General features: G+C 47.3%; 2 protein-coding genes across 4 annotated transcripts; one reads left to right on the forward strand and one right to left on the reverse strand.

The window, feature by feature from the left end:
- The first annotated feature begins 5,383 nt into the window (after positions 1-5,383).
- TCL1B (TCL1 family AKT coactivator B) lies at positions 5,384-11,339 on the forward strand. Its single transcript, XM_005562150.5, has 4 exons — positions 5,384-5,609; positions 9,434-9,604; positions 9,965-10,033; positions 10,644-11,339. The coding sequence occupies exons 1-3, from the start codon at positions 5,427-5,429 to the stop codon at positions 10,016-10,018; spliced, it is 408 nt and encodes a 135-aa protein (XP_005562207.1). The 5' UTR covers positions 5,384-5,426; the 3' UTR covers positions 10,019-10,033; positions 10,644-11,339.
- Positions 11,340-13,269: 1,930 nt separating this feature from the next.
- On the reverse strand, positions 13,270-27,754 carry TCL1A (TCL1 family AKT coactivator A). 3 transcript variants are annotated; one of them, XM_065549332.2, is made up of 4 exons: positions 27,575-27,754; positions 25,839-26,009; positions 25,369-25,426; positions 13,270-13,493 (listed from the first exon to the last, which is right to left on the reverse strand). In XM_065549332.2, the coding sequence occupies exons 1-3, from the start codon at positions 27,692-27,694 to the stop codon at positions 25,379-25,381; spliced, it is 339 nt and encodes a 112-aa protein (XP_065405404.1). In that variant the 5' UTR covers positions 27,695-27,754; the 3' UTR covers positions 13,270-13,493; positions 25,369-25,378. The 3 variants fall into 3 exon arrangements, with proteins under 3 accessions (XP_065405404.1, XP_065405405.1, XP_065405403.1); XM_065549333.2 differs by having other exon boundaries at positions 13,270-13,504; XM_065549331.2 differs by lacking the exon at positions 13,270-13,493 and adding an exon at positions 23,726-24,483.
- Between the last annotated feature and the right edge of the window lie 202 nt (positions 27,755-27,956).

Below are 27,956 nucleotides of genomic sequence, written 5' to 3' on the forward strand. Positions count from 1 at the left end.
ATCTTTCAAGAAAGATCCTTAGTGGCTAATGGGGCCTAAATGTAAAATAGAGCCAAGCAGCCATCTGCTAACTAGAAATCACATAGGTACTCTGAGTTCCCAGAAATCCAACACCTCTGTTCGACTTGAGGACTTTCAGAGCACGTCTAAACCAACCAGTCAGAGCCCACCTGCCTTGACCAATCAAGGCTCAGCTGTACCAACTAATTGGAACTACCTGAGTCTGAATCTCTCAGTTGCATAAATGGACCTGATTGGGAACCTGGGTGGGAACTTTTGCTACAGAACCCCAAGCCTCCCTTTGTTTTCTGGAACACATCTTGTTTTACACTGAAGGCTGCATCTCCCTGGTGTGCAAACTATTCACTGGAATATAAAGTCTCTTTCCTCCAATTTCCTTTCCAGAGAACTTTTGTTCACGGTGCTGAGACAAAGACCTATCAGCCTCTTGATTGAAGGTCATACTCTAAGAACAGGGCAAACTAGAGGTAGATGGGCTATTTTTTTTTTTAAAATAGAGTCTCACTCTGTCACCCAGGCTGAAGTGCAGTGGCTCGATCTTGACTCACTGCAGCCTTGACCTCCGGGGTTCAAGTGATCCTCCCACCTCAGCCTCCCAAGTAGCTGGGGCTACAGGCATGCACCATTACACCCAGCTACTTTTTGTATTTTTTTTTTTTGTAGAGATGGGGGTCTCACTGTTGCCTAGGCTGGTCTCAAACTCCTGAGCTCAAGCGATCCACCCACCTTGGCCTCCCAAAGTGCTGGGATTACAAAGTGAGCCACTGTGCCTGGCCACATAGACTGATTCTTTTCCAAACTGCAACTTAACCTTGGCTCAGTTCAGTCCCTATTGGGATTAAACTGTTTAATACTTCACTGTATCTGCCTAGCAGAGAATAGGGTTAACCGTACTTAGGGGGAAAACACTAGAGCCTTTCCAGTGCTTTTATACAAAATATTTGGCATTCCTTTAAATATTACTCAAGAGAAAAGACCATTTAACTAAAAACCAAGAGAAAAAGCAGACAATAGAAGGAGGCCCACCAGTAAATCAGAGTTATTAGACAAGAACTTTATGATTATGTCCAAAGAAATAGAATGATGGACAGAATGATTAAAAGTGTAGAGATTATCAGATAAAGTTTTAATTTTTCAAAAAAAGCATCAAGTGGGCATCCTGGAACTAATTAATATAATATTTGCAGCAAAGAAATCAATTGAGAGCAGATTGGATATAGCAGATGTCAGCATTCGTGAACTGGAAGATAAACCAATAGAAAACATCAAAATTGAAGCTCAGAGAGGGAAAAAAAGGGAAACAAAACAGGACAGAACATAGAGAGCATGGCACACAGTTTAAAGGGTCTGACAATGTGTAGTTGGAGTTACTGAAAGAGAGGGAAAGAGGAGAAGAAAGGATGAGACAGGAATAGTTGAAGATAATAATGGCTAAGACATTTCCTCAAAGAATGGATAAACTATTAGAGATAAGTCAGTTTATCTAAGTCTTGGATATAGTGTCAATGTACACAAACCAGTTGCATTTTTTTATAACAGCAACAAACATAATACAGAATTTAAAATGACGTTTAAAATGGCATCAATCAAATACTTAAGAGTTAATTTAATAAAATCAGAGAGAACAATGAAAGACAACCCAAAATATGGAAGGATACACTATGCAATCGCTTCAGATTATAAGGCTTAATATGGTGGAGGTGTTAATTCTCTTCAAATAGACCTATAGATTCAGCACAATCCCCATCAATCTTAGCAGGCTTTTGGAGGTGGGAAGGATTAACAAGCTGATTTTAAAATGCATATGCATATGTAAAGGGAAGCAAATAGCTGTATTAGGGTTCTCCAGAGAAACAGAATCTTACTATAAGATATAAAGACCTATTTTAAAGCTATAGTAATTAGCAATGTGGTATCAACACAAGGAGAGACGAACAGACTAGTGGAATAGAAAAGTGTCCAGAAACAGACTCAGACATGAATATTCCCAGATTTGTGACAGAAGTGATGATACAGTACAGTAGGAGAACGGATAGTCTTCTAAATAAATGGCATTAAGTTAATTGGATATCAACATGGACAAATGAATCTAAATAAAACCTTTAGAAGAAAATAGTGTACATTTTCACCTTGAAATGAGCAAAACTTTCCTAAACCCCCATTCTTCAGTTACATAGTTGGGTTGAGTTTCTTTTACCAGTTTGCAAGTTTTCTCTGGACGTTCTTGTTTTTGTTATTATCTGCACAGTCTCCATCCAGTCTTTTCTCTAGTAGTCACGATCTACTTGATTACTAAGCCACTCTTTCGTTTTATCACTAGTTCAAACATTAAGTGCATACTTATGCCACTCCTTGTCTCAAACATTCATTGCTCCTCATTCAAAACCAGCTGCTGGCACTGGCGTGTTTGATCCTTACAATGGAGCATCAGCACCTCCCCTGCCCCCACCACCCCACCACCACCACATTCTTATTCTTTATCGTATGAGCCTGGATAATCCTCATTATTCCTGATCTCCAGACACACCCTGAATTACCTCTCGTCCAGGTCTACTCATGCTGCTTCCTTTGTGGGATAACTTTGCCAGTTCCATCTATACCACGCTCTGTCTAGACTGTCTGCCTTTGGCATCTTGTCTGCCCTGCCATTTTGGCCCAGTACCGAGGAGGAGCTGAACAGAACTGTGCAGAGGTATCAGTGACTCTTACCCAGCCTTCCAATCCCTGCACAGTGCCTCCTTGTTTGTGGTCTGGAATCCTTCCAGCAAGCGGGTCCCCGGGGGCTTGGGGCTTGTGAAGGGTTCCCTCTGCTGGAAGAGGAGAGCATTGCGCCCAGGCATGAGTGCACTGTCAGTACCAGGCAATCCCGGGAGACATTCTGGAGAGATCAAAGACTTTGGTGGCACCTACCCCCAAGAGTGAATCCTTCAGGTCACAGGTACCAGAGATGGACAACTTGGCCAGAAGACATAGCCTTATCTCAGACATGACATGGACAAAGGCCAGCTGAAGGACCAGGGACCAAACTGTTCTCACCTGCAGCTCTGAGGCTTTTTTCAGAGCAGGTCCAAGGGTTGAGGAGTGGGAGACCTGGCCAAGGAGGGTGATTGGTGAAGCAATCAATTTTCCACCTCGAGGCTAACTGGTAGTTATTTCTTTCTGCCTATGGAGACCTCTACTTGCCTTCTGACCACCCACTCATGGGAAGGTGTTCTCCGTCTGCACCTTCAGAGCCCACCAGCATTTCTTCAGTAGCCACTGTGGATCTCCCTGCTCCAGGTTCTGCCTCTTCCATGTAATGAGCCAAACTTGGCCAAAGCAGACAACAAGCAGCATGCATGTTAGAACCAGGAACAGCTGGGTCCATATCCTTCCTCTGCTACCCACTTCGTTCAGGTTACTAAGCCCCTCAAGCCTCTGATGCTTCATCTATGAAATGGGGGTGACAGTCTCTAGTTTATGGAGTTGTTGGGAGATGTCAGTGAGATACCCTATGAAAAATGCCTGACATGGCATAGGGGCTTCCCACATATTAAGCAACCTTTACCTCCAACCCCACTGACAGTCACACACCTGCCCATCAGGGAATGAGGTTGAGAATATCAATATATATATTTGCAATAGAAAGTGATAGAGATAAATAGTAATTGCATTGGGGTTACAAGGGTAGGACTGATGGATTCTGCTTGGGAGAGGGAACTCATCTGAGAACATAACTATCGACCAGGGTATTTCAAGTGTTAACTATGTGTCAGGCTTTAACACTTTACATATAGCCTCATCGGATCCTCAGAGGAGTCCCATAGGGTAGGTACTTACAGCAAACAGGCTACGGGGGGCCCAGGAGACCAGGTGTCCCCATGATCCCTGCCTCCTAGTATTCATAACCTTGAGTAAGGGTAGGACCTACCCCTGACCAATAGAATGCGGCAAAGGTGACATACGTACGTGATTCCACATATAACGTGATTCCACATCACATTATATGAGACTGTGATGTCCCTTGTCTTCCTGGCCTACTCCAGTCCCACCCCAAGTGTTGGTTTCTTGGAAAAACACTGGGGAAGGAGGTGGAATTGCTGTGAAAACAAGGCTCAGACCTCCACAGAAGCTGCCCAGTGAGTTCTTCAAAAGTGGTTATCCTACCTGCCACTTACACTGGATCAGGGCTGTCCAGAAATCATTTTCACATCTCCCCAGCAGAATGGCGTCATCTCAATACTAATTTTCACTTGAACTAGAAGAATCATGCGTGTGGATTTCAAAAGGAAAAGGTTCCTATTCATGGTGCATTTAGGAGCAGCCCAGGGTGCTTATAGAACGGACCTTGCTATGTTCTTGAGCTTCTGTGGCCTCTTGACAAAGTCGAGCAAATAAGACGACCAGGCCAAGTGGGCACTCTGGGTCCCGTGGCCAAGGATGGGCTGGCCAGGTGGCCATGTGGCCTCCCGTGGCCTTGTTTCTGTCAGTTTTATCTGATCCTGATCTCAGATGCTGATAGGGCCCTGGCTTATTTCTAAGGAGAGGGAGCTTGATTTGTGCAGGATGCGCCTTCACCAGATATCTCCAGGGCCAAGAGTCCACAGAGGTTACACGCCCCCGCCCCCCATGCCTCTAAGCTCAAAGAAGGGTCCCTGACACGGAGTCCTGTTACAGGAACGGCCACAGGGTGGGAGAGACCAGGGTCGTGCATGCCAGCTCAGGATCTGGGGCAGGATGGTTGGCAGGGGGTTGCGAGGAGCAAAGGAGGGGAATCACCTGCCAGAAAATTGGGCAGGGGGATCTCAGAGAGGAGGCTGAGGAGGGACTGGGACCAGTGGAAGGGAGGTGAAATAGGTCTTAGGGGCCAAATTCCTTGCAGATGCCTGGGGTGAAGCCTGGGCAGCTCTATGCCCGGGAGCTGCCCTTTTGCCCCCAGCAGCTCCCGGTCCAGCCCCCGCCCCTCCAGGAGACCCAGGCCGGGTTCCTAACCCCCCTGCTCTTTGGCTTCGTCCCTGCCTAGCCCCTGCTGCAGGTTGCTTTTATTTCCCTCCTCCTCCCTCTTCTCTCCCTCCTCTGCTTCTGCTACCTCCCCTTCCTCTGCTACCCACTTCGTTCAGGTTACTAAGCCACTCAAGCCTCTGATACTTTGTCTGTGAAATGTGGGTGACAGTCTCTAGTTTATGGAGTTGTTAGGAGATGTCAGTGAGATACCCTATGAAAAATGCCTGACATGGCATAGGGCTCCCCACATGTTAAGCAACCTTTATTCCCCCTCCCCGCTCTTCCCCGCTTCCCCAACTGGCCCCGCCCCACTGCCGGCCCCGGCCCCACCCACGCGGGAGCTGCTCCATTTAAGGAGATTGCGCACCTTGAAAGGTCCACACATGTGAGCCTCGAAGCGAGCCCCCGGGTGCAGACTTGCCATGGCCTCCGAAGCTTCTGCGCGTCTAGGGACGCCCCCTGACCGTCTGTGGATCCAGAAGCCTGGCATCTACGAAGACGAGAAAGGGAGGACCTGGGTGACTGTGGTTGTGCGGTTCAGTCCCTCGCACAGGGAATGGGCCAGGGCCTCAAACACCCAGGGCAGCGCCTCCCAGGGCAGCACAGTGAGTCCTGGGCACGGTGGGGAGGCTGTGGGAGGGCTGCGCACTGACCCTTGCCCGTGTGGGACTGCGGTGGGGAATTAGAGGGGGCCGTTCTTACCCGCACTGGAAAACACTTCTGTGCAGGTCTAGGAGCGAAGCAATGCCCTGGCCCCAGGAACACCCCCGTGAAGGGACCACAGGCACAAACTTATCCACATGAGGTAATACGGTCCTGCCTGGTGAAGCCGAGGCTAAGGCAGCTCAGGACTTAGTGCCATTCCCAGTGCATGCTGGGAAGGTTCACAAATGGGGCAGCTATTGAGCTGGGCTTTGTGGGATGAGTAGGAGTTCTCCAGGTCTAGAAAGGAGGCGGGAGTAGTATAAGCAAAAGCATTGCAACCTGGAGGCACCAGGTGGGCCAATAGGATGAATGTGAGATTGGTTTCAGATTACTAATCTGCAAAATGAGAATAATATACCTCTGTGGCAAGTGAGTCACAGACATGCTCATGTACGTGGCTCACCGCCTGACTGGCCTGGGGAAGCATTTGACTGATAACAGATTCTGGAAATTAATTCAGGAGGCTTGGGTGGAGTCCCAGATTCTTTACTGTTCAAAAGCTCCCCAGGTGATAATGATAATGACTCAGGAAACGGCCGTAGATGAGGGCTTTAGATCACAGCCGGTCTTTGAGGGATAAAGTAAATACAGTAGAGTCTCTGGTGAGGGCGGGAATTGATTCCAGGACCGACTGTGGATGCTCAAGTCCCTGATAGAAAATTACATGGGTAGTAATTACATACAACCTCAGCACAATCCTCTCCTATATTTGAAATTAGATTACTAATAACACCTAATGCTACACCTACACATCACTTCAAGCTCTGCTTCTTGGAACTTTGTGGAAATTTTTTTTCCCCCAAATATTTTAAATCTGAGGTTGGTTGAATTCATGGGTGCAGTATCCACGGAAATGGGGAGCTGGCTGTACCTTAGTGTAATATGGTGAAAGTTTATCCGGATATTTAAAATGCCATTGAAGGCCAGGCGCCGTGGCTCACGCCTGTAATCCCACCACTTTGGGAGGCCGAGGCTGGCAGATCATGAGGTCAGGAGATCAAGACCATCCTGGCTAACATGGTGAAAACCTGTCTCTACTGAAAATACAAAAAAATTAGCCGGGCATGGTGGCGGGTGCCTGTAGTCCCAGCTACTTAGGAGGCTGAGGCAGGAGAATGGCGTGAATCCAGGAGGCAGAGCTTGCAGTGAGCTGAGATAGCGCCACTGCACTCCAGCCTGGGTGACATAGCGAGATTCCGTCTCAAAAAACAAAAACAAAAACAAAAAAACCCAAAACCCAAACATTTAGGTCATTGTAAACAATTCACTGCCTGTTTGTTTTTTGAGAGAGTCTTGCTCTGTTGCGGCTGGAGTGCAGTGGTGTGATCTCGGCTCACTGCAACCTCCACCTCCCAGGCTCAAGTGATTCTCATGCCTCAGCCTCCTGAGTAGCTGGGATTACAGGCTATTTTTTTTTACAGCTATTTTTTTTTTGTTATTTTTAGAAGAGACAAGGTTTAATCATGTGAGCCAGGCTGGTTTTGAACTCCTGACCTCAAGTGATCTGCCCACCTTGGCTCCCAAACTGCTGGGATTACAGGCGAGCCACCGCGCCCGGCCAGGTCACTGACATTTTAAACAATATAACACATTTCCTTAAAAATCTTCAAATAGGTTGTTTCAAAAAACATTGGTAGACAACATGGAAAGGCTTTTCTGTACATACACTAAATAAAGCATGCAAAAATTGTGGAGCAAATATTTTAAGTTTTTCAAAAGCCGGAGAAGGTGTTAATGGAGGGGACTGTGAAATGGTGCAGCCGCTATGGAAAACAGGATGAGAATTCCTCAAAAAAGAGAATTACGGCACAATCCAGCAATGCCATTTCTGGGTGTATACCCACAAGACTTTGAAGCAGGAACTTAAGCATGTATTTGTACATCCATGTTCACAGCAGTATCATTCATACTAGCCAAAAGGTGGAGGCAGCCCCAGTGTCCATTGATAGATGAATGGGTAAACAAAACACAAACCATGAAGTATTCACACTTAAAAAGGAAAGTCAGGCACATGGATGAAACTTGGAGACATTATACTAAATGAAATAGGCCAGTCACGGAAGGAGAGATTCTCTTGTATGAGGTACTCAGAGTGGTCTCGTTCATAAAGTGGAATGGTGGCTGCCAGGGGCTGGAGGGAGTCGGGGATGGGAAGTTAATGTTAATAACAGGTATGGAGTCTCAGTTTGGGAAGATAAAAAGTTCTGGAGGTGGATAGTGCCGACGGTTCCACATGTCAATGCACTTAATGCCACTGAACTGTACTCTTAAAAACAGTTCTAAGCTTTTTTTTTTTTTTTTTTTTTTTTTTTTTTTTTTTTATGATTCAGTGGAAATAGAATGGATTCTTCAAATAACTTAGCCATGGGTGGGATAAGGGACCTACTTAGTATTTTTTTCCCTCTTTCTTAAAAATAGATCGATGTCTTAGGGTGGGAATTAAGCTTCCTGGGCACATCTAATGCAAAGAGTAGCCAACTTTTTCTGTAAAGGATGTGATGGTAAACATTTTCCACTTTGAGAGCTATGCTCTTGCAGCTACTCAGCTCTACTATTGCAGTGCAAAAGCAGCTAAAGGCAACGGTAAAGGAATGAGGGAAGGAGCCTTAGTTTATTTACAATAAAGCTTTATTTGCAAAAGCAGATGGCAAGCCGGACTTCGTTTGCTGATCTCTGATCTAAAGTCAGAATACACAGAGAAGGAGAGATTTTTGCCACATAATTTAAAATATTTCTCTTTGCAAAAGCAGTCCGTAAAAAAGCTAGGACAACAAACTGAGAAAAATCATCACAACGTGTTTTTTTGATAAAGCGCTAATATTCTTAATTCAAAAAGACGTTTTATCACTAACGACAAATACTTAGAAAATTGTGTAAAAGACTTTCCATTTTGTTGCATAAGAAGCTTTGATTTTACTTTTCCTTTCATCTTTCTAACTTCCAGTACCAGCCTAATTTTGTTATTTTTATTATTATGTATTTATATTGAGACAGGGTCTTTCTCTGTCTCCCAGGCTGGAGTGCAATGACATAATCATAGCTCACAACAGCCTCTACCTCCTGGGTTCGAGAAATCTTCCCACCTTAGCTTCCCGAGTAGCTGGGACTGTAGGCACATGCCACCATGGCCAGCTAATTTTTTATTTTTTGTAGAGACATAGTCTCATTATGTTGCCAAGGCTGGTCTTGAACTCCTAGCTTCAAGCAGTCCTCCTGCCTCGGCCTCCCGAAGTGTTGGGATTACAGGCATAAGTCACTGCTCCCAGCCTTATTTTGTATATTTACTGTAAGTATGTGAAGTTCATGATCAGAACTGCAGCATATTTTGGGGGGAAAATCTATCACCCTCAGATCCAGGAGTCCATGGATATCTTGTTTTTAAAACGAAGATTTAAAAATTATGGCAATGGCAGAGATGGAGCCCCAAGAGAATACTTAGCTTTAACCCAGGGTGGTGACAGGTTGGAAACAGTGGCTAAATTTGGGGGTTGCAGTGGGGCGAGGCAGGGAGCAGGTCAGAGGGGGCCAGAAGAACCCCAGTCGTCCTAGATGTAGCCACAGGCACCAGTGCCAAGGCTCTTGGTCTGGAATTCTGAAAACATTTACCTCTGACCCTGGCAGCCCACTGGCCGGGCCGGGGCATCTAGGCCTGCATTGCTAGTATGCCGCCCAGTTGGCAGGGAACCCTATCCCTGATCTGCCACCCCCTCTCCGGTCCCTTCAGTATGAACCCAGCATCACGGTGCACTTGTGGCAGATGGCAGTGCATACCCGGGAGCCACTCTTTTCCGGCCAGATGCCCTTCTCCCAGCTGCCCCCCGTGTGGCAGCTCTACCCCGGGAGGAAGTACCGAGCAGCCGATTCCAGTTTCTGGGAAATAGTGGACCATGGCCAGGCAAGTGTGTGGTGGTTCCAGGTGAAAGTGACGGGTGGCCCCCCTGGTGACTGCCATGGCCCTCTCTCTTCTGTACCCCTGGCCCCCTCGGGGTTCTTGTCTCTCCTCTTCCTGTTGCTCAAGTCTTCCTTCAAGGAGGCCTGAATGTGTATGGGTGGATCAGTACATGAGTTCCCATGTGGGATGTAGGCAGAATGGGTGAGGGAGGGAGGGTTGCCTTCCCTGGGCTAGGGAAATCCACAAGCCGGAGTTCCCACCTGCCTCGCCCCTGCCTGCTGCTGCCAGCCTGCATGGGCGGCCCTTAAGGCCAACTGGAGGAGCATCTCCCAGAGGTTCTGATGGCTCTTCCCTCTCCTGCAGATCGACTCCATGGAGCAGCTGGTCCTCACATATCAGCCGGAGAGGAAAGACTGACAGTGGGAGTGGCTGGTATGTTGGGGGCCCGTGCCTCTCGGTGCAGGGATCAGACGAAAGCGAGAATACTTCTCCTCTTTTCAGAAAGACGGCATGGCCTCCTTCTCCTCCCTGCTGTTTCCTGAGATTTTTCTTACATAGCCACCTGCCACCTCTGCTCCCCCGCCCCTTGGATGTGTGATGGTCTACTGTGGGTGGGCCCCTATAATAAGTTCCTAAAGCATGGGATCTCATCGAATAAGATTAATCATTTAATCCTTGTGAGAATTCTGTGAGGTGTACATGTTAATGACCCATTTCACAATGAAAAGACTAAGACTCTGGGGATGGGAATGATTTCCTCGAGACCGTACAGCCAGGAAATAGCAGTGATCAAGCTCACATCTAATGATCTCAGGTCCCTAGACTTAACCATGGCACTGAGGTGCCATGCGACGGTGGCCTTCGAGGACCCAGCACTGACCCACAGAGGGCTCCTCCCAGATGGGCTGCAGCTTGGAGCAGGCCAGGCAGGGCCTGGTCCATTGGAGGGGCTGGCACTGGGTTTGCCTTTGACCCCAGCAGCTTGGATGGGGTGCCAGGCTCCTCCATAGTTCACTGACTATCTCCTTTGGTCTTCTCCCAGGCCCTGCTGGCCCTGCCCCTCTGGCCTGGTGTCTCCTCGTGCCCCCTCAGTGAGGATCTTCATGTACCGTCTTCTGTTTGCACACCCAGCATAGCCTCCTTGCAGGCAGGAGGCAGTGGGGCCCCTGAACACTCAGCTTCTCTCGTTTTCCTCAGTTATGAGTCCTGTCCTGTCCTGCTTGGATCTGCACTTAGGGCAACTGGCCTAGATGGACTTCACTAGGGGCCCTGTCTGTGCGCTGAGCCAGTTTCCCCTGCTGGCTGCAAGCTGTGGGTTCTTTTTCTCCTCTGTACCCCTCATGCTGATCTTCTAGATGCCACTCCCAAATTCCCTTCATACCCACCGGGATGTGTGCCCAGCCAGGCCTCCGGCACTCCCAGTGCAGCTCGTGATTGGAAACTCACCATCAGCAGGCAGTGGCTCGGTTTAAGAGACGGCCGCAGAGGGAGCCCAGTCTGGATATGGACTCGGATGCCCTGTGGGTATCAGTTCTGCTGACGCTTTGGCCCGAAATAGATCCAGTGCTGAGCCAGTAGTGTACGCCAGAGCCTCAGTGAGCCCATCTGCACAGTGGGGAGCGTGGAAGGACGGGTTTGGCCTGTGCTTCTGCTTGTTCAGTTCTTCAGCTCACGAAGGGATGCTAGTCCATGAAGGTGGCCTCGCAGTACTGGTTAATTAAACTTTATTGCACACTGTCCACTTTTGTGCTGAATTGGAGCTTCTCTTTGGCCTCTTTCTAGCATAGAAATGCAGCTTCCGGTATCGAAATGTTAAGGTAACATTTTAATGTTCCTTTTCATCTTTTTCCACACTGGGAAGGAAATTGTAATCAGTCCATTCAGCAGCAGGACGCTGGCGGGAGGTAAGGAAGGGGAGGAGACTCGTGCGGGCTCTGGGTGAAGCCCTGCTGTGAAAGGGCAGGAAAGCCGTGGTGGTCACAGGAGAACCGGGAGCAAGGGAGAGCTTCCAAAACGAGACAGTGCAACAGCATGTCAGTGCAGGAGATGCAGAATGCAGGTGCAAGGGACGAAGGGCCCATGTGTGGGAGAGATGACATGACAGAGAAGCAGAGTCCTTGAGCAAGGAGGGATGGGGCAGGGGGCCAAGGCACTGAGCGGGGCCGCTACTGTGACCAGGAAGAAGTGGACGATACGGTGCAGGTCAGGGTGACCATGCAGTGGTGGCAAGGAGAGGGGATTCCCTCCCTCATGTCATTCACAAGAAAAAATCACCCATGGGCTAAAATCCCAACCTTACAAAATCTGTAAAAGCATTCATAGAAAGTTTGGGGAAATATGTTCATGAATGTGGGGTACAAAAAAACCCAAGTAAGACACAGGTGTAAGCAAAAGACAGTGTAAAACAAACTTTTTCAAGTGAAGCATTTCTGTATGACAAAATATTAGGAAGCCTCAATCACAATTTAGCATGGTACATAAGGCACGCCAGTGTTTGCCTGGAGCGGACTTGCTCAAGGCCAGTGGTGTTGTGGCGAGGGGCTGTCTTGGGCATTGTAGAATGTTTAGCAGCATCCTTGGCTGCCACCCACTGGATGCCAGAAGCATCCCCTGACCCCAACTTGTGAGAACCAAAAATGTCAGATGGCTCCTGAGGGGGCAAAATTGCCCTGGCTGAGAATCACTACCCTAGATAAACACTTGCACAAACACTTGCATGTGTGGTGTACACAAGAGGCATGAAGAGGGAGCGTTGGGGTAAGAGTTGAGATTCCACAGTGTTGGCATGGTTAAAGGGAGGCTCCGTGAACAGGGGCTGGGGTGAGCACTGCAGGCTGGCATTGTACCTTCTGCTGAGCAGCTTATGTTGATCTGGCAGCCTGGTCTTTCAGGAACCCTCTTCCCCTAGCCTGCCTTCCCTCCCACTGGCCTGAGTCCGGGGTGTGCAGGAGAGGGTGTGTCACGCAGCATGCATCCCAGTCAACAGAGAAGGATTTCATGATGACACCAGTCAAGAGTTAGGAAAGTTTTTTTTTTTTTTTTCTGAGACAGAGTCTCTCTCTGTCGCCCAGGCTGGAGGGCAGTGGCGCGATATCGGCTCACAGCAAGCTCCGCCTCCTGGGTTCACGCCATTCTCCTGCCTCAGCCTCCCGAGTAGCTGGGACTACAGGTGGCTGCCACCACGCTTGGCTAATTTTTTTGTATTTTTAGTAGAGACAGGGTTTCACCGTGTTAGCTAGGATGGTCTCGATCTCCTGATCTCGTGATCCACCCGCCTCGGCCTCCCAAAGTGCTGGGATTACAGGCGTGAGCCACTGCGCCCGGCCTAGGGAAGGTTTTTATTGTTAAATGGGAAGTTGACAGAGCCAGAGAGGGAAGGAGGCATTGTTTTCCTACCCACAGAAACGTGCCCCCCAGAAAGGAGCGGGCTCTGCTGGACACACAGTGGGTGGTGGGTGTCTGCATCCAGGAGAGAGAATTCAGTCCTTTAGCTGCCTTCTTACAGGGCAGGCTGGGCACAAGTGCAATGATGAAGGCTGCACAGACTTCCTGGGTACCAGGTGGGTGGGGCCTGGGAATGCCAGCCGTCCAGTGCCTGGACATTTGGGGTCTATGTGTAATTGTAATAGGTTTGTTGTCAAATGTGCACATATCCCAACACTGGGTTGCAGCAGAGAAAGCAGTTTAATGGTAGGGTCACCGAAGGAGGGGATAGGAGGAAACCTCAAATCCATCTCCCAGAGAAGTTTGGATTAGGAATGGGCCGAAGTGTGGAGATTGTTGATTGGTTGAAAAGTGCAGGATGACATCATGGGACAGGGAGATGAAGCCGCTGTATTCTCATGCTTGGTCCTCTGTGGGGGTCTTCAAACTGGTTGCTGGAATTCAGACTCTGAAAAACATCTTAAGTGATTTATTCTAATATCAGAGATCCTGTCTATAGGAACAAAAGGGATACAAATAAATTATTAAACAGTCAGTCTTATAATCCTAAAGTCAGAAATCCTATCTGTGGAAACATCGGGTATGCAAATGGTCACCATCTAGAGTGCTGTGTGACTTTCAGCAACAAGAAAGTGGGTCTAAGTGCAGCCTGATCAATGCTTAATTATGACTATTTCTGTCCAGAACCCAGCATGCAAACTGCAAGGGGGGAAGTTTCAGGCTCCCAGGATGAGGGAAGGAAGCCATCAGTTCCATGGGAAGCAGAGCTTGGGTGCTGCTTCTTCCTTGGGAAATAGGCCCTCATCCCTGCCACTTAGGACACCTCTGCTCCTTGACCTTAGAGCACCATTAGTCCTGTAGCATTGGGAGGGGCCCCCAGCCCCAGGCTGGTCCCCAGGGAAGCACACTTTGGGATCTGCTGCCCCTCCTGGGTGCCGTCCTGCACTTGCTGGTGGTCTGCGTGCTCTCCTGGCCTCACTGCTGAGGTCTGCAGCAGAACAATGCATATTCTGTGCCTGGTGACTCCCAGGGCCTGGGTGACTTGGCTTCACCTGGGATCCTACTGCTTGTTCTGCCCCAGCTGTTTGCTGTGACCCCTTTCCAGCTGCCATCTGGCTGGTCCACACCCAAGCCTCTGCTGAGGTCAGCCCTGGCACTTGGCATCAGTGCTGGATGGGGCATGGCGGTGCCCCACAGAAGATGCACTCCAGAGAACCTCTCACCCCACCTCACCATAGTGATATGGGAGTTAAAAAGGAATTATTTAGGCAGATAGCAAGGGCATGGGAGTCCTCAGTAAGGCTTTTCTTTTCTTTTTTTTTTTTGAGACAGGATTTCGCTCTTGTTGCCCAGGCTGGAGTGCAGTGGCGCAATCTCGGCCCACCACAACCTCCGCCTCCTGGGTTCCAGTGATTCTACCTAAGCTTCCTGAGTAGTTGGGATTTCAGGCATGTGCCACCATGCCCAGCTAATTTTTTGTATTTTTAGTAGAGACGGGGTTTCTCCATGTTGGCCAGGCTGGTCTTGAACTCCCGGCCTCAGGTGATCTCCTGCCAAAGTACTGGGAGTACAGGCGTGAGCCACCGTGCCCAGCCCAGCCTTTTCTTTTTAATGAAAGTAGCCCCAAATCATTTTCTAACTAATGCAGCCTGCAAGCTGGGAGCCTGCACGGGTGAATGCTGGCGGGAACTAAGGACTAGACATGTGCAAGGCGGCAGACTTCTCTGTCAGCCACATGTATTGTAAGGAGCAGACAGGATGGGGCCAATCAACTGGGAAGCCCATTTGCGTAAGATCCGTGCGGGGTGACCAGCCTTCCCCGCCAAAACTACTGTGTGAGTCCTATATGAATCGGATACCGCCTCCTCAACTGGGCCATGAAACTCGGAGCATTCACCACCAACCGTCCTTTTTCCACTTGGAGACCCCTTCCTCTATAGAGGAAGCTGTTTCTCTTTCTCTCCTCTTCTACCTATTAGACCTCTGCTCTTAAACTCCTCATGTGTCTGTGTCGTATAAGGAACCCCAGGGTATATACCCCAGACAAAGTAGCCCCTTCAATAGTGGACTCTTTCACATTGCCTGGGCCCAGAGGCTCTGGCCCAGGCTCCTTTTGCTGTTAAGTTTCTGTAACATTGTGATACATTAAGAAATACAGATTTGGTCTCCATCCCCAGATCCTAGCATAGAGCTCCTGAAACCTCTGGAATTTTCTAAGTGATAGGAGTGAGAGGAGCATCTTTTGTTCTTCATAATAAACCCCTTTCAACCTACCATGTGATTACAGGATTGGAACTTTTAGTCCCACCCTTCTGACCTCCAGGAAATACAAAAATAACAACAGTGTTTCCAAACATTGGGAAGGGGAGAAGAGAGAAGGTAAAGTACATAGGTTTTCCCATGGAAATAAGTCCAGAAAATACAGTTGAAAGATCAAGTCACAGAGCTAGGAACATATTATTTAAAGGAAAAACTAGAAGAAATAAGACTCATAAAAAAACTAACCAAGACTGGCAGCAGGAGATATGGACAGGAGGAGAGAGGAAGCACAAGGATGCTATTTCCTCATCCTTCACAGGGGACAGTTGGGAGAGGTCGTAGAACAATAAACAGAACGGCCATATAAAAGCTCTAAAGGGCCGGGCATGGTGACTCACGCCTGTAATCCCAGCACTTCGGGAGGCCGAGGTCGGTGGATCATTTGAGGTCAGGAGTTCGAGACCAGCCTGGCCCACACGGTGAAACCCCATCTCTACTAAAAATACAAAAATTAGCCGGGCGGTTGTAGCGCACGCCTGTAATCTCAGTTACTCAGGAGGCTGAGGCAGTGGAATTGCTTGAGCCTGGGAGGTGGAAATTGCAGTGAGGGGAGATCATGCCCCTGCACTACAGTCTGGGTGACAGAGTGAGACCCTGTCTCAAAAAAAATAATAAAAGCTCTAAAAGTGCAATGCAGACCTTCTGAATTATATAAGAAAAACAACCTTTCCAGAATATATCTGAACCAATAAGAGAATTCAACAAGTGTTTATACATTTAACACGTAACACCCAACAGTTTTCTACTATATAGACACAAGTCAGAAAAAAAAAAATGGGTAATCACATGTAAAATACTTATATGAAGCAAATTTTAAAATTCTGAAGGACAGTCAACAAGTCTTGAATAAACCTAAAAATCTTAAAATAGTCATGTAAATTGAACAATTTACCTCTATGCCTCAGTTTCCTCATCTGTAAAACAGGGACAATAAAAATAGCCATCTCATGGGCTGTTGTACAGATTAACATATCGGGTTAAGTAAGCATTTGTAAAGCTCTTAGTGGTACACAGGGCTATGGAAAAGTGTTGCCTAAATCAATCGGAGGCTTCATTATCACAAAGATATAATATCTCCCTAAGCCTATTTATAAATGTAATGCAATCACAACAAAGAACTTAAAAGAGTTTTGTACCTGGACAATTTGAACCTCAAATTGATACGGGGAATTTAAGATGTAAGAAAAGCTGGGAAAAATCTGAACGAGGAGAGCTGTGAGGGCGCACTAGGGTTAGCAGCCATCAAGAAGCAACCCAGAGCTGCAGCAGCTAACCCTGGTGGTGCTCACGCACGCAGGCCTCAGAGCAGTGAAAATGGAACAAAGGCTGAGAGGGAACTGAAAATACTAGTGGAAATTTCACACATGAATGAAGGCAGGTCCCACTTTGGCATAACGATTATTTTATCCAATGGCCCTTGACAAAGAGCACTCTGCCTTCTCCTTTCTCCTCCTGAAAGCAAGAGAGAAACCTCCATGTGGAAGATGTCCTCCCTCTATCAGAAGGAAAGTAACACATCACTGGGGCTGAGAGAATTCCGTATAAACTAACATCATAAATGAACCTTTCTCCTTCAGCCACAAGTAACTCCCCTAGCCCAAGGCCCCTTGCCTGGTCACATTTTCACCATATACTACTCTTTGTCCAAAATTAGTGTTTAACTGTTTCTTCGTGTCTTTGTTTTCCTGTGAGGGCTCCTGTGTCACAGAAAACTTATATGAAATCAATACGCTTTTCTCCTATGAATCTGTTTTACATCAATTTAATTCTCTAGCCCAGCCGAAAATGCTAAGAGGGTACAGGTGAACTTTTGCCTTCCTTACACAATCAAGGTGGCATTTCAAAGCACTGCCAAAGGATACATTAGTCACTAAACAGTGTCATGACACCTGGCTAGCCATTTGCCTAAAAAAGTTGGATCACTGCTTCATTTCTCATATAAAAGTAAATTCCAGATAGATTAATGATTTAAACAAAGGAAAGGACAAAAGGATAGACGAAAACATGAAGGAAATTTGTTATTGTGGAGCAGAGAAGTCCTTATTAAGAAAAACCTGGGCCGGGTGCGGTGGCTCACGCCTGTAATCCCAGCGCTTTGGGAGGCCGAGGCAGGTGGAACACGAGGTCAGGAGAGCGAGACCATCCTGGCCAACATGGTGAAACCCTGTCTCTACTAAAAATACAAAAAATTAGCCGGGCGTGGTGGCGGGCGCCTGTGGTCCCAGCTACTCAAGAGGCTGAGGCAGGAGAATCGCTTGAACCCGGGAGGCGGAGGTTGTAGTGAGCCGAGATTGCACCACTGCACTCCAGCCTGGAGACAGAGCAAGACTCAGTCTCAAAAAAAAAAAAAAAAAAAAAAAGAAAAACCTAAACCCAGAATACACAAAAGAAAAGCAATATATAGGATGACAATGTTAAAAAATAAAACATTTCTGCCTAGCAGAAACAACAACAAAATAAAGTACAAAACAACGTAACCATGGCGAAAACACAGATAAGTATGTGGAGAAACACTGACAAAGGACTTCTTTCCTGAATATCCAAAGATTCTTTATGGCTGTTTCCACACTTCATTCATCCCTCACCAGCTTAGATTCCGTGTTCCAAAAACTCCTTCACACACGGAGTCTGCCCCGCTCTTCTGTATCACTTGCCAGGTGAAATGCCACATTTGGTGGAACCCACTTTCCCTTCTTATTTTCTAAACCTGACAGAAAAATATTGATAGACAAAATACTCATAAAAACAGGCTGACAATTTCCACTTTGAATTCCTGCCTGCAAACCTCAAAAGGCCAGATCTGCTCAGCAATTCTATCAGGTTTCTCTAGTAAGCTGCTTTCCCCTGGATCAGAGATGGCTGTGTCAGTCCATCTCTTCTACTTGGCTGAAAAAGAGACCTCAAATGGGGAATTCCCAGAGGGGCCTTGCCTGAAGGGCCCGCACAAAGCTCTTCCTGCCTTCCTGATCACTCTGCTCTTGTTTCTTTCCATCACGGGGCTTCCCTCTGTACTAGAATGCATACCCTCTGCACCTAGCTCAGGGCCAAAGATTGAGTTGAATAAACAAAGACCAGAAGGGAGAAACAGGGTAGATTCTGGCAACATCCAGACCACACCACTTACTAACTTGGGGCAAGTAACTTCTAGTCTTGGAGCCTGTTTCTTCACCAAGAACTTGGAGGTAACAAGAGTACTTACTTCTTCCTAAGGCCTAAAGGAGATAATCTGTGTTCATCACACATCACACTAGCTAGTCCACTGGGATCACTTTTTGGAACAACTGCCTTTCTCTCTCTCTTTTTTTTTTTTTTTAGCTTTCCTTCTTTATTAAATTCCCTTAAGCATTACTCATATTACAATTCAAGTTTAAGACAGGACAAATCTCACAAAGTATTTATGGTGAGTTCTCTTCTTCTTATAAATGAACCCATAAAAAAGTATCCCCTAATTCCTCTAGTTTTTTTTTGAGACCGAGTCTCGCTCTGTCGCCCAGGCTGGAGTGCAGTGGCCGGATCTCAGCTCACTGCAAGCTCCGCCTCCCGGGTTCACGCCTTTCTCCTGCCTCAGCCTCCCGAGTAGCTGGGACTACAGGCGCCCGCCACCTCGCCCGGCTAGTTTTTTGTATTTTTTAGTAGAGACGGGGTTTCACCGTGTTAGCCAGGATGGTCTTGATCTCCTGACCTCGTGATCCGCCCGTCTTGGCCTCCCAAAGTGCTGGGATTACAGGCGTGAGCCACCGCGCCCGGCCAATTCCTCTAGTTTTTCCAACCTCCTTGGTTTTCTAAAATTGAAAAAAAGTTATTCTGGTGTACTAAAACCAGAACCAAGTTTCCTCAACATCTTCAGTTAGACTACCTTTAATTCCTCAATCAAGGCATACCACACAATGTTACCTACACTTCACAGTAAAGGACTCTGAGTGGCTGCTGTTTTTTGCTTAGTGTAACATTACACAACAGTATGTACTTGTCACCCCCGGCCTCCTAAAAAAAAAAATCCAGAATTTATTATCTTGACCTTAGGTGCCAAATGAGGCTGGCCAGGCTTTCTACTGGGCTAAGATCGTAGATGGTTAGGAGTAAATAAAACCCCAGCTTCCTGATTCTGTATGACATCACACACTTTCAGCCTAGCATTGCCAACTCCTGGGCACATTACCCTGAGCTGCTTGTAACAAAGGTGGTGATGTTCATTTAAAAAATATCAAGACACAGATTAATAAAATTCAGAATATGGTATGTACAAATCCATCTTTACAAAAGGATTTTCTAGAAATTCAAGGAGAAAAATGCATAATATACATATTTTACTGTTTTCCTTATATATACAAAGACCTTTGTTATAAGTAATTACTAAGCTAATGATACAGTTTTACTTCAAGTTTAGTTTTTCCTATTGTGACATTAGCATCTGACTACATTCATTCTGAGATAGCCTGAAGCAAACGTAGGTGGGGGTGCCTGTCACCCTGTTGAACAGTTGCCAAAGAAAGTAGAGATGTTGAAAAAAGGCAGTTGTAACTTTGAGCAAAAATCGACCTAATTATTTGTGATTATATGCCATATTTTTTAAGGTGAGCATCTCAAGCCAACTGTTTGATTTTTTAATAATACAGCAAATTATGTTGTTTTTGCAACATTCTTGATCTCTTTAGTTGCAGACCAGTAGTAATTCCTTCCCTCCTGCTTAAATTATATGAATAAAAATGAAAGGACAGGCTGGGCACGGTGGCTCACGCCTGTAATCCCAGCACTTTGGGAGGCCGAGGCGGGCAGATCACAAGGTCAGGAGATTGAGACCATCCTGGCTAACACCCCGTCCCTACTAAAAATACAAAAAAAATTAGCCAGGCGCGGTGGCGGGCACCTGTAGTCCCAGCTACTCGGGAGACTGAGGCAGGAGAATGGTGTGAACCAGGGAGGCGGAGCTTGCAGTGAGCAGAGATCACGCCATTGCACTACTCCAGCCTGGGCGACAGAGTGAGACTCTGTCTCAAAAAAAAAAAAAAAAAAAAAAAAAAAAAAAAAAAAAAAACCCTTAACAAAATACTAGCAAACCAAACCCAACAGCATATAAAAAAGATTATACACTAGGACCCATTAAAATTCATCTCAGAAATGCAAAATGGTTCAACATACAAAAAAAAATATGAGTGTATCACACCATATCAATACAATAAGGGACAAACACCAACATTTCAATAGATGATCATCTCAACAGATGCAGAAAAAAACATTTGACAAAATCTAACATCTCTGCATGAAAAAAAACACTCAATAAACCGAGAATAGAAGGGAACTTCCTCAATGTGATAAAGGACATTTATGAAGAAGCCATAGCTAATATCAGACTTAATGGTGAAAGATGAAGATTTCTAAGATCAGGACCAAGGCAAGGATGTCCACTCTCATGCTTTCTTTCTTTTTTTTTTTTTTTTTGTCCCGAGACAGAGTCTTGCTCTGTCGCCCAGGATGGAGTGCAGTGGTAGGATTTCAGCTCACTGCAACCTCCGCCTCGAGTTCAAGCAATTCTCTGGCCTCAGCCTCCCAAGTAGCTGGGACTATAGGCACCCACCACCACACCTGGCTAATTTTTGTGTTTTTAGTAGAGATGGGGGTTTCACCATGTTGGCCAGGCTGGTCTTGAACTCCTGACCTCAGGTGATCCACCCATCTCGGCCTCCCAAAGTGCTGGGATTACAGGTATGAGCCACCGAGCCTCGCCCACTCTCACTATTTCTATTCAACACAGTTCTAGAGGTTCTAGCCAGGGTAATTAGGCAAGAAGACAAAAGAAAAATCATCCGTGATTGGAACAGAATAAGTAAAATAAATATCACATCATACTTGTGAGGATGGCCGTTATCAAAAAAACAGAAAACAACAAATGCTGGTGAGGCTGTGGCAAACCCTTGTGCACAGTTGGTAGGAACGTAAAATGTCGTAACTGTTATGGAAAACAGTATGGAGACTCTTCAAAAAATTAAAAACAGAACTACCATATGGCTCAGCAATCCAACTTACGAAACAGAACCTTGAATTGATATGCTCTTTAAAGGGCATAGAGTTTTAGTCATGCAAGACTAAAACTTTTTTTTAGTTTTTAAAAGTTCTAGAGATCTACTGTACAACAATGTTCATATAATAAGCAATACTGTACTGTACACTTAAAAGTCTGTTATGAGGGCAATTTCATGTTAGTTTTTTTGTTTGCGCTTTTTTGTTGTTTGAGAGAGGGTCTAGCTTTGTCACCCAGGCTGGAGTGCAGTGGCAGGAACATGGCTCACTGTAGCCTTGACTTCCTGGGCTCAAGCGATCCTCCTGCCTCAGCCCCACAAGTAGCTGGCACTAAAGGTACATACCACCATGCCAGGTTAATTAGATTTTTTTAAATCATAATAAAAAAAGTAAAGTTAGGAATCAATTTAACAAAAGAAATGCAAAACTTATACTCTGAAAACTGCAACATGTTATTGAAAGAAATTAAATAAAATATAGATAAATATGTATGCAATAAAATATGTAGAGGGAGGCTGGGCACGGTGGCTCACGCCTGTAATCCCAGCACTTTGTGAGGCTAAGGTGGGTGGATGACCTGAGGTCAGGAGTTGGAGACCAGCCTAACCAACATGGTGAAACCCCGTCTCTACTAAAAATACAAAAAAATTAGCCGGGCATGGTGGTGGGTGCCTGTAGTCCCAGGTACTTGGGAGGCTGAGGTGGGAGAATCGCTTGAACCTGGGAGGTGGAGGTTGCAGTGAGCCAAGATCGTGCCACTGCACTCCAGCCTGGGCAACAACAGTGAAACTCCGTGTCTCTCTCTCTCTCTATATATATAAATATATATATGTGGAAAATTATGAGGTATTTAGAATGCATTGGCAAAACAACTTTGTGTTTCCAGCCAAAACCCTAGAGTCAGTCTGGTGGAAAACTGAGATTCTGCATTGCATTTAGTTAATTTATTGGGGTCATTTATTCTTACAAAACAGCATTTCTTTTAGTAAGAAGTAATCCTTTTGCTATGTTTTTAATTTCCACAGCAAATCAAATCTGCACAGCGCTTGCCATCCCCTCTTCCTAAGAATCTAGCTCCCTCTTTTTCAAGGCCCAATCTTAAATACCACATCCACAGACAGGAATTTCCTTACCAGCCAATCGAACTCCCTATACTTTGTTACCCTGTTCTATTTTCTTCTGGGATTTCGCACCTTCTTTTTATCTTTTTCCAGAACTAAGGCTGCATGAGAGTAGGGCCTTCGCCTTGTCCTTGCTATGTCCCAGTTCCTGGCAGTGTTCATGGTGATGGTCAAATATTTGGTCAACAAAAGAATCTGGCACAAAAGCTTTCCTCTTCCTGGGTCCCCGCATTCCTATTCCTAAAATGAGGCGGCTGCCTGATCGCCCATGACCCCCCCGCTCTGCCTCTCCATGTTTTGGCCCTGCTGAGAGGCATCTGTACAGTAATTGCTCCCACAGACCAAGCTCCATTGCTGCCATGGGCTGTGCAGGGTGATTGGGTTACAAGAGACACAAACTCTGGCACACTGGGCATCAAGTGTTTCTTCTCTGTCTAGTGCTGGTTAAGAAACCTGGGTTCAGAGACTGTAAAGTGGGAGAAGTAGTGTTTTTCTTATACAATTCTGTTAAAACACTGCAGTTATATATCCCGCTGAATCCTCAGAAGAACCCTCTAAGTTCATCTGTGACAAGAAAGCTGTGGACTAGAGACACATGAAAGTAGGAGGGCCAGGATTCAACACAGGATGGATTCCCTTCTCTGGAAGGCATCCCCTGGTAATATTTGAGGTCCAGCTACTGTCTATGGAGATACAGGAGGGGCAGGGGGGCCTTGAGAAGGGAGCAAGAGGACAGGGCAAGGGGTGGGATCTGCTGTGACTGCAGGTCATGGGAGGTGGGGAAGGGAGTCTGCTTGGGGCCTGAGTGGCCAGGGACAGTTTCAGGCAGGAGGGGCTTCTGCTGGTATTGTGAACAGAGAGGACAGAAGTATCTGTGCAAGGACAGAGCCTGGTGAATGCCTGGGTGAGGAGAAGGCAGCGCTGGTTGGAGCCGAGGGCACATGGGAATGAGGAGGGTGAGGAGGGCAGGACCAGATGGAGGCACAGGGGCTCTTGAATACCAGGCATTGCCGACGTTTTTGAGATTGCTTACTCCAATGGTTCTCAACGTATGCCTCCAAGAACACTGGGGTTTTAAGCATTGGATTACATGGGGAAAAAAATTGTAGTCCCTTATCTCCAAAGTAAAATAAATAAATCCACGAATTTTTCTATTTGGTGGCTGCCTATTCTCACTTCTCTTCACCAGAATCTAAGTCAAGGATAGAAGCTGATTCAGCATGAAGTTAGATAAACTATCTTGCATTTAATCAATCATTACAAAAAGTATTCATGACACATACAACCTCATATAACACCCAGGTGTGTGACCATCTATAAAAGGGGGGAAACCCAACCTCTGTCCCTTTTCCACATGGGCAAGCCAAGGGTTCTGAGGGTTTGTCCACAGGGCTCGCCGGCCTGGCCTCCTGCTGCGTCCCGGGCTGTGGACCACTGATGCAAAGGCTTCTGAGTCCTGAGCGCAGACAAGGGCTCCTTTCAGGCCTTTTCTTGAGCTGCACCTGAACCCGTGTTCAGGCAGGGTTTGCAGGCACAGCACCGTGTGACACCACTGGTCCAGGGTCTCAGAGGCCCTGCTCAGGTGAATCGGCTGTGTTCTCACAAGTTCACGGAGCTGAGTGGGTGTGCAACATGAAACAGTAGTGCTGTGAGGGACAGCAGGGGCACAAAGAGGCTGAAAAGCATCAGCCAGCTGAGAAAAGCTGAGGCACAGGTAAAGGTGGGCACCTGGAAGAAGCTCTGCCAAATGGAGTCCTCCCTGGCAGGAGTGGTAGTGCTGAGGGGAGCAGAGTGGGCTACGGGCAGGTCCAGCAGGCCTGGGGAGAGCTCATCCTCTGTGTGTCCGTTCCCTCCCAGACCCCAGCGTGGTGGAGGAGAAGACACAGGCATAGTAAACGAAGGTGAACAGAAACATAACATCCCCACTGTAGGCTGGCCAGACTCAGGCCCTGGGGCGAAAGGAGACAGGTGCTGCGAGACCTGGGAAAGGACAAGAGAAGACAGAGTCAAGGGTGAAGGAAAGGACCAGGCAGTGGCGAGCAAGTCTAAGTGGGAAGCCTCGTGGTCAGGGATGGCCCCCAGAGGCCTTCTGAGCCAAGGCAAATTCTGAACAGGGCAGAAGGCTTATGGTCAGAATACAGTCAGAATATACCTGGCTCTGCAATCTGAAGATGTCAACTCACTGTACTTCCTCAAAACTCATTTTGGAGTTTTGTAATCTTATGTAAACTCAGTAACATATCTAATATCTGGCTCAGTTATATTATCAAGCACCAGTGCTTATTTAATAAAGCAATGGTAAGGCTGGGCATGGTGGCTCAAGCCTGTAATCCCAGCACTTTGGGAGGCTGAGGCGGGCAGATCACGAGGTCAGAAAATCGAGACCATCCTGGCTAACACGGTAAAACACTGCCTCTACTAAAAAAAAAAAAATTACAAAAAGTTAGCTGGGCGTGGTGTTGGGCACCTGTAGTCCCAGCTACTTGGAAGGCTGAGGCGGGAGAATGGTATGAACCCAGGAGGCAGAGCTTACAGTGAGCTGAGATTGCACCTCTGTACTCTAGCCTGGGCGACAGAGCGAGACTCAAAACAAAAAAAAACAAAAGGCAATGGGAACTGAAGTACTCGCTGAAACGTGAAGTTGTGAAGTACTGTGTAGATATGAGCAGCTGCGATAAAGGGGGCTCCCAAAGTGGTAAGGGAGAGACATGGGTGCCTCCAGGAAGACTCTCCCATCCCTGGGAGGCCTGAGATGGCAGCAGTCGGGGAGGGGTTAGCACTGCCTTCATGGAGAACGGGTGGTCTTTCCTTCTGGTACAGCCACTGTGGACTAAGAGGGGTCAAGCCCTGGTCAGTGGAGCTCACCGTGCCACACTCAGTCATCTGGCAGCAGCTCGAGAAGCATGTCCTCCACGCCGTCAATCTGAGAGGCAGACAGAGAAGGCATTGATCGGCCAGAGCCCTCCACTCCCTCCATTCCTCACTCCTGCGCCTTCCCCTAGCTGGAAACAGCAGGTAGGAACCCAAGTGTGAATTTCAGGGGCTCTCGGAGACTGCTCCTCCTCCCACCAGCCTTCAGCCTGTGGCTGCCCACGGGAGATGTCTTCCTGCGGCCAGCTGGGGGGCTGGGAGGAAGGGGAGGTAGGGTTCTGTTAGATACCTCAGAGGATCTATCTTCTCTCTGGGAAAGTCCTTTAGAAATCCTCAGTTGTCCATTCCCCCCAATTTTTGATGCTTTTGGGACTGGGATGGAGGGAAGATAAACCACTAAGGCCAGACACGGAGGAGGGGAAACCCAAGATCACCCGATGGATCCCTGGGAGAAGCACACTCACCTTGATGTGGTACACTAAGCGCCAGAAACTGGAGTCTGAGGATCGGTATCGTCCATCAGGGTAGAGCTGCCACAAGATAGGCAGCAAGCTTGGGCCTATCTGGGTGGGGGTCATAGGATTCCCCAGGATGATGTCTTCCTGACGAAAGAGCACCCGTAACCTATCCTCTATCTGAGGAGAAGAAGAGCACAGGGCATACTTTCAGGTTCCGCTTGCCAGGGCTCCTCCAGGCACAGAAAACCAGAGTCCTTCCTGCCAGCCACCCACCCATCTGGGCAGGGGTCCGAGTATGAAATGACGGTCATCACTGTTCCCTGAAGCTCACTTCCTTAGGCCATGCATGCTCCTCTCAGGGACTCTGGCTGGGCCAGGATCACCAGCACGCACATGTGTCTAGCCACCCAGACAGGGCCATGAAAGGCACACTTTTTTTCTGGCGGGTTGCAGTGGCTCACACTTGTAATTCCTGTGCTTCGGAAGGCCGAGGCAGGAGGATCGCTTGAGGCCAGGAGTTTAAGATCAGCCTGAGTGACGGAGCGAGACCCTGTCTCTACGGAAAAAAAAAAAAAAAAAAAAAGACAAAGAAAGAAGAAAGAAAAAGAATACTGGCCTTTTCAATGATGTGAGGCAAAATCTGTCCCACAGTTTGCTAGCGGGTTTTTGTGTGGCATTTATCATGATTATATGAAAAATTGTCTGGTTTATGATTCTGGTGTCACGTTGAAGAGATTTCTCAACCAGAGATTTAAAAAAAGAAATTCACCGAATATTCAGATTATTTCTTCAAATTTTGATTTTAAAAAAGTAAATGTTTAACTTGATTATTAAAGTAAAAACATATTTAAAAAATTGAAGTGCCAATAAAAATGCAAATTTTGGTGGTGGTTAACAGCCTAGAATTCCAACCCCATTACCTACTAGCAGCCCTACCTTGGACAAATGTACATTTTTGTGCCTCAGTTTCTCATCTGTAGAGACACAGTTAACGCTCAATAATTTTTGATTGTTTGCTACTGGACATACATGTTCTAATTTGTTTTAATTTTTTATGCTTTCTTCAGTCTATGTTTGGAAAGAGTTTGAACATTTTTTGACTCTTTTTCATCGAGTAAATCCAAATACTTGTAAAAGAGTTATATATTTGTTTAACAAAAACTTAACATGGACTAAGGACCCATCTTAAGGCATCACACATAAAACAAAGTCAATATTGATTCAATACCGGCGCTTATACTACGACATCACTTGTTAAATTTGTTTTCTAAATAAAGCACAGAGGTCATGGAAAATACTTCACACTCTAGGGCAGTGGTTGCTATGCCTGGTTGACGTGTTCTTTTGAGCTGTTGAGGGTTCTTTTTAAAATACAGATTTCTGGGACCCACCTAAGATGATTCCGATAATCGGCCGTATGGATGAGTCACTTAGAGATACCCATTTTTAAGGATTAGGACCCCGAAGCCCAGAAAAGCCCTGCTGTAGTCAACATTATAGTCACACTCCACAGGCACTGGGTCCCCTCCTTTGGCCGACATTTCTTTGCGGTTTTCCCACCCTTTTTCCCTGCCTGGAGAACTCCTATTCATCCTCCAGAGCCCGGCTCAAAGTGGCTTCATCTGTGGGGATCCTCCCTGCCCCACAGTGGGTGCTTCTCAAGGCCTCACCCTTCCTAGGGCATCTCAAACTCCCGGGGGCTGCCCCTGCTGCCTCGCCATCCGCTCCAGAGCTGGCTGTACCTCAATGGTTAAGGGCAGCCAGGCGCGCTGCTTCTCGTCCAAATATACGAACTTGTCCCAGGCCCACAGGCGGTCCGGGTGGTCGGTGACTTCCTCCCCACGTAACGGGCACTCGGCCATGGCACCCTCGGGCCGCCTAAGAAGCAAGAGCCAGAGCCTCTCCAGGCTGCTCGCTGGTCCCTGGGATATGGGGCCGACGCTTTATATCCGGGCAGCATGCGGCCGCCACCAAGCGGCGGGGCGGGAGGACGGCCTTGGGGCGGGACCCTGGGTCGGGAGGACGACCTTGGGGCGGGGCGTAAGGCAGGATGGGGCGGGGTTTGTGGAGGTCCCGGTGGCAAGTGAGGGTCCCACGCAGGCGCTACGTCCCGGCCTGACTGGC

This window comes from Macaca fascicularis, chromosome 7 (genome assembly GCF_037993035.2).
Source record: "Macaca fascicularis isolate 582-1 chromosome 7, T2T-MFA8v1.1".
In the NCBI taxonomy this organism is placed as follows: Eukaryota; Metazoa; Chordata; class Mammalia; order Primates; family Cercopithecidae; genus Macaca; species Macaca fascicularis.

What these genes read in the sequence shown, in the direction of transcription:
- TCL1B (XM_005562150.5), top strand. Translation starts at nt 5,427, where the DNA reads ATGGCCTCCGAAGCTTCTGCGCGTCTAGGGACGCCCCCTGACCGTCTG. An exon ending in GCGCCTCCCAGGGCAGCACA is followed by an intron (nt 5,610 to 9,433) that starts GTGAGTCCTGGG and finishes CGGTCCCTTCAG; the next exon opens with TATGAACCCAGCATCACGGT. An exon ending in AAATAGTGGACCATGGCCAG is followed by an intron (nt 9,605 to 9,964) that starts GCAAGTGTGTGG and finishes CCTCTCCTGCAG; the next exon opens with ATCGACTCCATGGAGCAGCT.
- TCL1A (XM_065549332.2), bottom strand. Translation starts at nt 27,694, where the DNA reads ATGGCCGAGTGCCCGTTACGTGGGGAGGAAGTCACCGACCACCCGGAC. An exon ending in GGCTGCCCTTAACCATTGAG is followed by an intron (nt 26,010 to 27,574) that starts GTACAGCCAGCT and finishes TCTTCTCCTCAG; the next exon opens with ATAGAGGATAGGTTACGGGT. An exon ending in GCTTAGTGTACCACATCAAG is followed by an intron (nt 25,427 to 25,838) that starts GTGAGTGTGCTT and finishes TCTGCCTCTCAG; the next exon opens with ATTGACGGCGTGGAGGACAT.